Source organism: Pristis pectinata, chromosome 37 (genome assembly GCF_009764475.1).
Source record: "Pristis pectinata isolate sPriPec2 chromosome 37, sPriPec2.1.pri, whole genome shotgun sequence".
Taxonomy (NCBI): Eukaryota; Metazoa; Chordata; class Chondrichthyes; order Rhinopristiformes; family Pristidae; genus Pristis; species Pristis pectinata.
The window spans coordinates 7,188,783-7,201,492 of NC_067440.1; the positions used below are offsets into that span (position 1 = coordinate 7,188,783).

General features: G+C 50.1%; 1 protein-coding gene across 1 annotated transcript in view; it reads right to left on the bottom strand.

Annotated features, from left to right (window-relative positions):
* LOC127586692 (solute carrier family 2, facilitated glucose transporter member 4-like) overlaps positions 1–12,710 on the bottom strand; it is a 40,898-nt gene that overhangs the window by 7,630 nt on the left and 20,558 nt on the right. The window contains exons 4-8 of the mRNA XM_052044833.1: positions 10,648–10,772; positions 10,453–10,568; positions 8,950–9,112; positions 7,450–7,637; positions 3,212–3,316 (exon numbers count right to left, since the gene is read on the bottom strand). Of these exons, the coding sequence (XP_051900793.1) occupies positions 3,212–3,316; positions 7,450–7,637; positions 8,950–9,112; positions 10,453–10,568; positions 10,648–10,772 (697 nt within the window). The remainder of the gene's footprint in view (positions 1–3,211; positions 3,317–7,449; positions 7,638–8,949; positions 9,113–10,452; positions 10,569–10,647; positions 10,773–12,710) is intronic.

Sequence of the window (12,710 nt, forward strand, 5' to 3'; positions counted from 1 at the left end):
GTCCCTTTAGAACTGAGATGAGGAGGAATTTCTTCAGCCAGAGGGCGGTGAATCTGTGGAATTTGTTGCCACAGAGGGCGGTGGAGGCCAAGTCATTGGGGGTATTTAAGGCAGAGATCGATAGGTTCTTGATTGGTCAGGGGTTAAGGGTTATGGGGAGGAGGGAGAATGGGGTTGAAAGAAAAAAAATCAGCAATGATTGAATGGCCGAGCAGACTCGATGGGCTGAAAGGCCTAATTCTGCTCCTGTATCTTATGGTCTAAGTCCCTACACACCTCAGTGTTAAATGCCCCGTAACTCTATCCCCTCGTTCGAGACTCTCCCAATGGTGGGAACATCTCCACACTGGACCCTGTCCCGTCCCCTCGGAACCTGAGATGTTTCAGTAAGGTCGCGCCCCTCATTCCTCTAAACTCTAAAGAATACAGATCTAGTTTCTTTAGCTGCTTGTGATGGGACAAGTCTGGTGAATCTCTGCTGGGCTGCCTTCCTTCTTTAATAAGGGGATGGAAACGATGCTCAGTACAGGGCAGGCACGGTAGTGTAGCGGTTAGCGTGACGCTATTACAGCGCCAGCGACCCAGGTTCAATTCCCGCCACTGTCTGTAAGGAGTTTGTACGTTCTCCCCGTGTCTGCGTGGGTTTCTTCGGGTGCTCTGGTTTCCTCCCACATTCCAAAGACATACGGGTTAGGAAGTTGTGGGCATGCTACGTTGGCGCCGGAAACATGGCGACACTTGTGGGCTGCCCCCAGAACACTCTACGCAGAAGATGCATTTCACTGTGCGTTTCGATGTACATGGTGACTAACAAAGATACATCTACTCCAGGTGTGGTCTCACCTGTACCACATACAACTGGAACCATACTTCCTTGGAATAACTGTCCATCTCTATTTGCCTCCGAGCCGCTTGCTTCACCTGCCTGCTCACCTTTTTGTGATACGTTCTTGAGAACACCTTGATCCCTCTGTACATCAGTCACCTGTGATCCCTCATTGACGCCATAAACTGTCTTTTGACTCTTTCTACCGAAGTGCATGACCTCGCATTTCCCAACGATAAAAATCCATTTGCCAAGGTTTTGCCCACTCATTCAACCGATCCATATCCCATTACAGAGTCTAATCATCCTTATTGTAATTTGCTGCCCCACCTAATGACTCAAGTGGTGATCGTTCTGCTTGAGAGAGTCACAGAGCAATACAACAGGGATACAGGCCCTTCGGCCCAACCAGTCCATGCCAACCATGGTGCCCACCCAGCTAGTCCCAATTTCCTGCATTCGGCCCATATCGCTCCAGGCCCCGTCCCTCCACGTACCTATCCAAGTGCTTCTTAAAGGATACTATTATACCTGCCTCACCCACTTCCTCTGGCAGCTCGTTCCACATACTCACCACCCTCTGTGTGGAAAAAGTTGCCCCTCGGGTCCCTTTTAAATCTTTCCCCTCTCACCCTAAACTTACGCCCCCTAGTTTTGGACTCCCCTACCCTGGGGAAAAGACTGTTACCGTCCACCTCATCTATGCCTCATAATTTTAAACACTTCTATAAGACTAACAGACTGCAGTCAGTGAGGACAGGCAGCAACACCTCCAGCACGATTAGTCTCAACACTGGTGCCCCACAAGCGTGAGTAGAGGGCTGCATCCTCAGCCCTCTACTCTACTCCCTATACACTCATGGTCAGATTCTGCTCTAACTCCACCTACAAGTTTGCAGATGATACCACCGTAGTGGGGCGTATCTTAAATAACGATGAGTCGGAGTACAGGAAGCAGATAGAGAGCTTAGTGACATGGTGTCATGACAACAATCTTTCCCTCGATGTCAGCAAAACAAAAGAGCTGGTCATTGACTTCAGGAAAGGGGGTGGCGTACATACACCTGTTTACCTCAACGGTGCTGAGGTCGAAAGGGTTGAGAGCTTCAAGTTCCTGGGAGTGAACATCACCAATAGCCTGTCTTGGTCCAACCATGCAGACACCATGGCCAAGAAAGCTCACCAGTGCCTCTAATTCCTCAGAAGGCTATAGAAATTTGGCATGTCCCCTTTGACACTCACCAATTTTTAATCGATGCACTGTAGAAAGCATCCTATCCGGATGCATCACGGCTTGGTACGGCAACTGCTCTGCCCAGGACTGCAAGAAACTGCAGAGAATTGTGGACACAGCCCAGCGCGTCACGGAAACCAGCCTCCCCTCCATGGACTCAGGCTATACCTCTCGCTGCCTTGGTGAAGCAGCCAGCATAATCAAAGACCCCACCCACCCAGGTCATTCTCTCTTCTCCCCTCTCCCATCAGGCAGAAGATACAGGAGCCCAAGGGCATGTACCACCAGGCTCAAGGACAGCTTCTATCCCACTGTGATAAGACTATTGAATTGTTCCCTTATACAATGAGATGGACTCTTGACCTCACAATCTACCTTATTTGACCTCACAATCTACCTTGTTTGACCTTGCACCTTATTGTCTACCTGCAATGCACTTCCCTGTAGCTGTAACACTTTACTCTGCATTCTGTTATCGTTTTTACACTATGCTACCTCAATGCACTGTGTAATGAATTGATCTGTACGATCGGTATGCTAGACAAGTTTTTCCACTGTACCTCGGTACAAGTGACAATAATAAACCAATACCAATATCTCCTCTGGCAACTCATTCCAGGTACCAACTACGCACAGATTTACCCCTCAGATCCCCATTAAACCTCCTCTCTCATCTTAAACCTGTGCCCTCTTGTTTTAGACACCCCTACCCTGGGAAACAGACACTGGCTATGTACCCTATCTATGCACCTCATAATCTTTGATGCCTACTTATTTTTGATTAACAAATAAATTGAAAATGGGTTAGGAATTTTGATAAAATAACATCAGAAAATCTGCTGATCAGGCACCATCAACATCCCAGATTATCGGAGTCTGGAGTTCCTCAGGATCAATAGTCTGCTGGAGGAACTCAGCGGGTTCAGCAGCATCTGTCGGGAGGGAAGGAACTGTCGAAGCTTTGGGTTGAAACCCTGCATCATGTCCCGAAATGTTGACTGTCCATCTCCCCCCCCCCCTCCACCCCCCAACACACACTGCTCAACCCACTGAGTCCCTCCAGCATCTGCAGTTTCCTTGGGCAGGTGGCTCTCTGTCTCCCCCACCAGGGCAGGTTGGAGAGTGCGGCGGACTCCGTGTGTAATACTCACAGACAGCACAGTGAACACTGTGTTAATGATCCCAACACCAATGGTGATGTACACTGGCTGCTTGATGCCCATACCGATGAAGATGCTGGTGGAGTAATAAAACACCTGGGGGGAGAGAGGGGGGGAGAGGGAAGGGAAGGGGGGAGAGGGGGAGAGTAAGAAAGATTAACTTTGTATTTGTACTGTTTTATTTGTCACATGTACCAAAATACAGTGAAAAGCTTCTGTCCGTGTGCCATCCAGACAGATCATTCCGTATACATCAAGGCAGTAAAAGGAAAACAGAATGCAGATATAGTGTTACAGTTACAGAGAAAGTGCAGTGCAGGCAAGACAATAAGGTAGATTGGGAGATCATGAGTTCACCTTTTAGCGTGTGAGAAGTCCGTTCAAGAGTCTGATAACAGCGGGATAGAAGCTGTCCTTGAGTCTGGTGGTACGTGTTCTCAGGCTTTTGTATCTTCTGCCCAGCGAGAGAGGGGAGAAGAGACAATGACCGGGGTGGGAGGGGTCCATGATTATGTTGGCTGTTTTCCCAAGGCAGCGGGAAGTTTAAATGAAGTCAGTGGAGGGGAGGCTGGTTTCTGTAACGGACTGGGCTGTGTCCAAAACTCTGTGGTTTCTTACGGTCCCGGGCAGACGGGTGGAGTGGATGCTTTCTGTGCTGCATCGATGAAACTCCTCCTTTACTGCCACCCAGCCATTCGAAGACCCTCCTGAGAGACAGACCACTCAACGAGGCCTCTCCCCACTCTACCCTGATAAGTTAAGGAACAGCCCTCCATCAAGTAGAGTGAACTCCTGTGGCAAACATTCAATGGCTATTTGACTGCCAGGGCATCATAGAAGGCCCAATTCTGCTCCGTAACTAAAGCCCAGCTCATAAATTTAGAAGGGAGCCCTCTTGCCTCACTTCACACAGTTTCAGAATCAGAGTCAGGTTTATTATCACTGACCTATATGGTGTGAAATTTGTTGTTTTGCGGCAGCAGTACGGTACAAAGACATAAAATTACTATAAATTACAAATAAATACATAGTGCCAAAAAAGGGAATAAGAGGTAGTGTTCATGGGCTCATGGACCGTTCAGAAATCTGATGGCGGAGGGGAAGAAGCTCCTGAATCGTTGTGTGTGGGTCTTCAGGCTCCTGTATCTCCTCCCTGATGGTAGTAATGAGAAGAGGGCATGTCCCGGGTGGTGAGGTTCCTTAGTGACGGATGCCGCCTTCTTGAGGCACCGCCTCTTGAAGATGTCCTCGATGGTGGGGAGGGTTGTGCCCGCGATGGAGCTGGCTGAGTCTACAAACCTCTGCAGCCTCTTGCGATCCTGCACATTGGAGCCTCCATACCAGGCGGTGATGCAACCAGTCAGAATGCTCTCCACCGTACATCTGTAGAAATTTGCAAGAGTCTTTTGGTGATGTACCGAATCTCTTCAAACTCCTAATGAAGTAGAGCTGCTGGCGTGCCTTCTTCGTGATTGCATCAATGTGTTGGGCCCAGGATAGACCCTCTGAGACAAAGACACCCAGGAACTTGAAGCTGTCCACCGCTGACCCCTCAGTGAGGACTGGTGTGTGTTCTCCTGGCTTCCCCTTCCTGAAGTCCACAATCAGTTCCTTGGTCTTGCTGATGTTGAGTGAGAAGTTGTTGTTGTGACACCACTCAATCAGCTGATCTATCTCACTCCTGTACGCCTCCTCGTCGCCGTCTGAGATTTTACCAATAACAGTGGTGTCATCGGCGAATTTATAGATGGCGTTTGAGCTGTGCCTAGCCACATAGTCATGAGTGTAGAGAGAATAGAGCAGTGGGCTAAGCACGCATCCTTGAGGTGCACCTGTGTTGATTGTCAGCAAGGAGGAGATGTTACTACCGATCCGCACTGACTGTGGTCTCCCGACGAGGAAGTCGAGGATCCAGTTGCAGAGGGAGATACAGATGCCCAGGTTTTGAAGCTTGTTGACTAGTACTGAGGGGATGATGGTGTTGAACGCTGAGCTGTAATCCATAAACAGCAGCCTGATGTACGTTTTGCTGTTGTCTAGCTGCTCCAAAGCCGAGAGGTGAGCCAGTGAGATTGTGTCCACCTGTTGTGGCGGTAGGCGAATTGCAGCGGGTCCAGGTCTTTGCTCAGGCAGGGTTAATTCTAACCATGACCAACCTCTCGAAGCACTTCATTACGGTAGATGTGAGCGCTTCCGGGCGATAGTCATTGAGGCAGCTCACCCTGCTCTTCTTGGGCACCTAGCACGTCGATGTCGATCTTTGAATAATACTGAACAATCCCCAAAGGGAGAACTGGTTTACATTCACTGCAGTTGTTCGGTGAGCTGGGAGAGCCCTAGCAATGAGAGTGTACTGTAGAACCATGTTGAGGCGCACCACAGGGTACCCCAACAGAACCTCCCAAACCAGCAAGGACCAGGGCAGCAGGCAGAGGGGAACACCACCGCCCACAGGTTCCCCTTCATGCTGCATGCCATTCCCATTGGGAAAGAAGTCTCCATTCCTTCGATGTTGCTGGGTCTAAATGCTGGAACTCCTGATACGATGCACTCCTTAAGAACTTCAGGAAGAGAGTGGGAGAGTGGGATTCAAGGGGAAGTGAGATTCTAAAAGGCTCGCCAGTGTCTCTACTTTCTTAGAAGGTTATGGAGACTCGGCATGTCATCGAAGACTCTGACAAACTTCTACAGATGTACAGTGGAGAGCGTTCTGACTGGGTGCATCGCGGCCTGGTGTGGGAACTTCAACTCACAGGAACGCAAGAGGCTACAGAGAGTGGTGGGACTCAGCCAGTACCATCATGGGGACAGCTCTCCCCACAGTCGAGGGCATCTACGGGAGATGTCTCAGGAAGGCAACATCCACCATCAGGGACCCCCACCATCCGGGACGAGCCCTCTTCTTGATGCTGCCATCAGGCAGGAGGTACAGAAGCCCAAAGACCCACACCTCAAGGTTCAACAACAGCTTCTTCCCCACTGCCGTCAGGTTCTTGAACCCACCTGAAAAACCCCAACACTACCTCGGACTATACTTCTTTTTCTGTCTCTCAACTTGCACCAGTGTCGTTATGTTTATTTTGTCGTGTAAGTTATGTATAATCTATGTTCATTTAAGTTCATGTTAAATTCGCATGCTCAGGAACGTAAGAAGCTACAGAGAGTAGTGGACTCAGCCCAACACCTCATGGGCACCTCCCTCCCCACCATCGGGAGTATCTACAGGAGGTGCTGCCTCAAGAAGGCAACATCCATCATCAAAGATCCCCATCATCAGGTCCATGCCATCTTCTCGCAGCTCCCATCAGGCAGGAGGTACAGAAGCCTGAAGTCCCACACCACCAGGTTCAGGAACAGCTACTTCCCTTCAACCATTCGGTTCTTGAACCAACCTGCACAACCCTAATCACTGCCTCAGTATAGCGACACTGTGACCACTTTGCACTAAAATGGATTTTTTTGTTCTAATTGTGTTCTTTCTTGTAAAAATTGCGTATAATTTATGTTTAATTTATGTTTTTCTTGTGAATGTTGTGTCTCTGATGCTGTGTGCCTGTGATGCTGCTGCAAGTAAGTTTTTCATTGCACCTGTGCACACATGAACTTGTGCTTGTGACAGTAAACTCCACTTTGACTTACGTTTGTCATGTTTGTAACGTACTGCACTACTGCAAAAAAACCCACTAATTTTCATGGCATTTATACCGTGTGTATTATGCCCGTGGCAATACACTTGAACAGCTCTGGGCAACAAACCTCAGGAAGGCCTATAAAACAATAATAAACTTGGAGTGGGATTCAAGAGGAGCGGGATTCATGGGATAACAATCTTGAACAACCGCTGGTCTTAAGTAATAATTCCCCAAAAAGTACCAGGTCGCTGTTCAAAGTCCAACACATCGTTCAGGGCAGAGGCTCCTGATGGTCTATGACTCCAGTTTACTGAATATAAATATTTTACAATATATTTTAGTTGCCACAGACTGGATAAAGACAAGCTAACGGTTTGTGATTGTGACTCCAATAAGTGTCCCCCGGAATGGACCAAGCCAGCTACTCAGGGGGGGCAACTAGGGATGGGCAAAAAATGGGGGCATTGCCCAGATCCTGAAGATCGAAGGCATGAAGCACTCCCCAGTGTAGGAGCTTGTGGGAATGGGTGTGAGGAGTCGGGGGAAGGGTGAGGGGTAACCGGGATGGGGCCAGAGCTGGAGGCCACGGATACTCACGGCGTTGATGCCCGATAGTTGCTGAGAGAGTTGCAGCATGATGGCGATGAAGATGGGCTGCCGGTACATGGGGCTCCTGAAGAGCTGAGCCACGGTCACCTTGCGCTCCATGTCCATCCTCTGCTTCTCGTCCTTCATCTCTGAGAGGGACGGAGTGACGTCCTGTTGCCCTGTGAGTGCCCTCAGACCTGTGTGGGACACCAGAGGGGCAGGTTACAACTGGACGGCAATTACCCCACATGGAGAGAGGCACGGAAAGGACTCCGGAACTGTTAGTGGAAGTCCGATAATCCGCTATCCATCTAATCCTTGTGGTTTGGCATCTGACTCTGCAGTGCACTGGTTCCCGCTCCCTTTAAACCCACCGGGACCCCGTTTCCCGCTCCCTTTAAACCCACCGGGACCCCGTTTCCCGCTCCCTTTAAACCCACCGGGACCCCGTTTCCCGCTCCCTTTAAACCCACCGGGACCCCGTTTCCCGCTCCCTTTAAACCCACCGGGACCCCGTTTCCCGCTCCCTTTAAACCCACCGGGACCCCGTTTCCCACTCCCTTTTAAACCCACCGGGTTCATTGGAAAACAGATTATGCTAGTGTGCAAGCACCTAAAAAAAAAAGTGAATTAAAAGCATGATGGGGACCTAATAGGAAGAACCTCCGATAGTTCGGAAGACCTACCAGGCCTCCACCTCCAAAGTCCAAGTTCTGACTATCGAAGTTCCAGCTGACTGGAGGAGCCGGGGCTCATTCTGCCGGGAAGAGTGCAGGTTGGGAGATCTGGAGGTGGTTTAGGATGCGTACAGTAGGGGAGACATTGGGGCAGGGATCAAGGGGGAGTGGGGGGGTGGGGGTGTGGTGGTGGTGGAGCCAGTCACAGAATGAAGGTGACTGACAGCAGAGCTGAAAGTGATCTGAAGAAAAATTCCTTGATACAAGCCTGGAATTCTGGAATTCCCGGCTGGGGATTGAAGGGGAGGCAGACCCAGTGGGAGTGTTCGAGGAGGATCTGGATCTGAGTGAGATCTCAGCGCAGTTCAGTGGAACGTGCTGCTTTGTTTGACACACAGCCAGTATCAGTTTCCTTCTGCGCTGTGCCCTGCTCCCATCTTGGGCCACAGGAGACTCAGGGTTTATAGAGTCGCACGGGACGGAAACAGGCCCTGCGGCCTACTGTCCGTGACAACCACTTACGGCCTGCTGTCTCTGACAACCATCAACCCTCCATTTACACCAATCCCATTTTATTCTCCCCCCGTTCCCATCGTCCCCCCCAGATTCTACCCCTCACCCACACACTTGGGGGGCAATTTACAGTGACCGATTAACCCACCGACCCCACACATTGTTGGGATGTGGGAGGGAACACCCGGGGGGGGAAACCCAACACAGTCACAGGGAAAGCGTGCAAACTCCACACGCACGCACACATACAGAGAGAGCGCCGGAGGTCAGGATCGAACCGGAGTCTCTGGAGGTCAGCAGGGAGAAGATGCCCACTCACATATCTTGGCCTTGCTCTCCTCGTTGCGCATGATGTAGAGGAAGCGGGGGCTCTCCGGGCAGAGGGGAAGCAGGGCAGCCTGAAGGATGGCCGGCAACACAGTGATTGCCAGGAGGAACGGCCAGAGTTCATCTGTCCCCAGGATGACATCCAGGCCAAAGATCTGTCAAGAGACACAAAGAAAGCCTCTCCATTAGGCCCCATCTAGGCCTCAGCCTGCCCGTCTCCACTGTGATGCCATTGGCTGTCACTTCTAGCTTACCCTCCCAATCTTTACAGATGCACCCTAGAAAGCATCCTATCCCGATGCACCACGGCTTGGTACGGCAACTGCTCTGCCTGCGACTGCAAGAAACTGCAGAGGGCTGTGGACACAGCTCAGCACATCACAGAAACCAGCCTCCCCTCCATGGACTCTGTCTACACTTTCCGCTGCCTCAGGAAAGCAGCCAACTTAATCAAAGATGCCTCCCACCCTGGACATTCTCTCTTCTCCCTCCTCCCATCGGGCAGAAGATACAAAAGCCTGAAAACATGTACCAACAGGCTCAAGGACAGCTTCTATCCCGCTGTTATAAGACTATTAAACGGTCCCCTAGTACAATAAAGGTGGACTCTTGACCTCACAATCTACCTCATCATGGCCTTTGCACCTTATTGTCTGCCTGCACTGCACTTTCTCTGTAACTGTAACACTTTATTCTGCATTCTGTTATTGTTTTCCCTTTGTACTACCTCGATGTAGTGATGTGATGAAATGATCTGTCTGGATGGCATGCAGAACAAAGTTTTTCCACTGTACCTCGGTACAGGTGACAATAATAAACCAATGACAAATTTACCAATTTACCCTGCTGTGCCTGGCCATTCCCAACCACACTCGTACCTGTATCCTAGAGGAAATTTGTCCCGTGTCCAAGGTTACCGGATTCTCTACCCCCAGAGTCCTACACCCAAAATGCCACAACTCTTGGCCCCAACATCCTGTATCCAGGATTTCCGGAAACTCTGCCCTTATCCCAAACCCTCTGTCCCTGTGTCCTGGATCCAGGATTCCCAAACCTTCTATCCCAGGTGTCCTGCATGGAAGATTCCAGGGTCTGATGTCCAAAATTACAGGACTCCCAATCTCAATGCCCCCTGAACAGGATTCCCAGAATCCTTATCACAGCGTCCCATATCCCAGAGTCCTGAAAGTTCTTTCCCAATATCTATTAGCCAAGGTTACTGGATTCCAGCACTCCCGAGTGCAATGTCCCCAACCTAAGGTTCCAAGACTCCCTGCCGCAGTGTTCCGCATTCCAGATTCCTGGACTCCCTTCCCTGTATCTGAGATTCCCAGATTCAGTGTCCTGTGTCCAAGATTCCTTGACACTCTTTCCCAGATTCCTTTCCCCAGTGTCCTGCATCCGAATTTTCCAGATTCCCGACTGCACTGTCCTGCACCCGAGATTGCAGAACCCTCTTCCGCCCCATCCCGTATCCGGATATTCCGTAACGTACCTGAGCAATGAGGATCCCGGATACAATGCCAAGTTGGTGCAACGTTCCCAACATCCCTCGTAAACTGGTGGGAGAAATCTCTCCGATGTAAATCGGGACCAAGCCGGATGAGATGCCTGCCGGAGCACAGGGCACCATTAGCTCACGGCATCCACCAATCACAAGACTGGGCTCAGAAATTGCTAGGCAACTCACCAGAGTATGCACCAATGACAAAGCGGCCGAGGATTAGCATCTCGTAGGATTGGCAGTACTTAGACAGCCCCATCAGTATTCCTCCAATCATAGCAAGGCTATTGTTGACCAGCATGGCTTTCTTCCTGTTGGACAAGGTTACGTGTTGGTGAGCCAATCAAAAGAGCACACAAAATAGCAGCACGAGGACATTCGGCCCCTCAAATCTACTCCGCCATTCAACGAAACCACAGCCGATCTTCTAGCTCAACACCATTTCCCTGCCCCATCTCCGTATCTCTCGATTCCTTTAATACCTGGAGATCTGTTGATCCCCATAATGAATCCAACCAAGGATGGAGCCTCACTAACCCTCTGAGGTGGGAGAGGTCATCAGAACCCAGAGAACGTTATCAACCTCTGAGCTTCCTCCAACGTTCATCAAGGTCATGATATTCGATCTCCGCACCACTTTTCTGCCATATCCCTGGATTAGTTGATTATCCGGAAATCTCTTGGCCTTTCAGGATAGAATATTCCAAAGATTCACCACCCTCCGCATGAAGAAATCTCATCTCCCAGCTAAACGTCCTTCCCGTTATTGTGAAACTGTAACCCCTGGTCTTAGACTCCTCAGTCGGAAGAAACACCATCCCTACCTCCTGCCGTCAGGCCCTGCGGGAATGTCGCACTTTGCAATGAGCTCATCTCTAGTCTCCTAACCAAGACTTATGCTGCAGTTGTACAGGACGTCGGTGAGGCCGCACTTGGGAGTATCGTGGACAGTTTTGGTCACTCGGTTATAGGAAAGACGTCATTAAACTGGAAAGAGTGCAAAGGGGATTTATGAAGTTGCCAGGACTTGAGGGCCTGGGTTATAGGGAGGAGTTGGGGCAGGCCAGGACTTTATTCCTTGGAGTGTAGATTCAAATAAAGACAGGTAAAGTGCAAGGGCCGTGATGAGGTAGATTGGGAGATCAAGAGTTCATCGTTAGCATATGAGAGGTCCGTTCAAGGGTCTGATAACTGCGGGATAGAAACTGTCCCTTAGCCTGGTGGTATATGTTCTCAGGCTTTGTATCTTCTGCCTGATGGGAGGGGGGGGGGGAAAGAGGGAATGACGGGGTGGGAGGGGTCCTTGATTAAGTCGGCTGCTTTCCCCGAGGCAGCGGGAAGTGTCGACGGAATCAATGGAGGGGAGGCTGGTTTCCGTGATGGACTGGGCTGTGTCCACAACTCATAGAACAATTACAGCACAATTCAGGCCCTTCGGCCCACAAAGCTGTGCCGAACTCTCGCAGTTTCTTGTGGTTCTGGGCAGAGCAGCCGCCATACCAAGCCGTGATGCATCCGGATAGGATGCTTTCTATGGTGCATCGACAAAAATTGGTGAGTGTCAATGGGGACATGCCGAATTTCCTCAGCCTTCCAGGGAACCTTGTGCGCAGTTCTGGTCACCTAACTATAGGAAGAATATCAGTAAGATTGAAAGAGTGCAGAGAAGATTTACTAGAATGTTGCTGGGTCTTCAGGAATTGAGTTACAGGGAAAGATTGAACAGGTTAGGACTTTATTCCTTGGAGTGTAGAAGAATGAGGGGAGATTTGATAGAGGTTTACAAAATTATGAGGGGTATAGACAGAGTAAATGGGAGCAGTCTCTTTCCACCTAGATTAGGAGAGATAAGTATGAGAGGACATGGCTTTAGGGTGAAAGGGGAAAGGTTTAGGGGGAACATCTTCACTCAGAGAGTGGTGGGAGTGTAGAACGGGCTGCCGTCTGACGTGGTAACTGCCAGCTCACTCTTAAGAATAACTTGGATAGATACATGGACAGGAGAGGTCTGGAGGGTTATGGACTGGGTGCAGGTCAATGGGACTAGTGGAATAAAGTTTCAGCACAGACTAGAATGGCCGAATGGCCTGTTTTCTGTGCTGTAGTGTTCTATGGTTCTGAGGAAGTAGAGGTGCTGGTGTCCTTTCTTGGCCATAGTGTCCATGTGGCTGGACCAGGACAAATTGTTAGTGGTGTTTACACCTTGGAACTTGAAGCTCTCAACCACCTCCCCCTCAGCACCACTGATG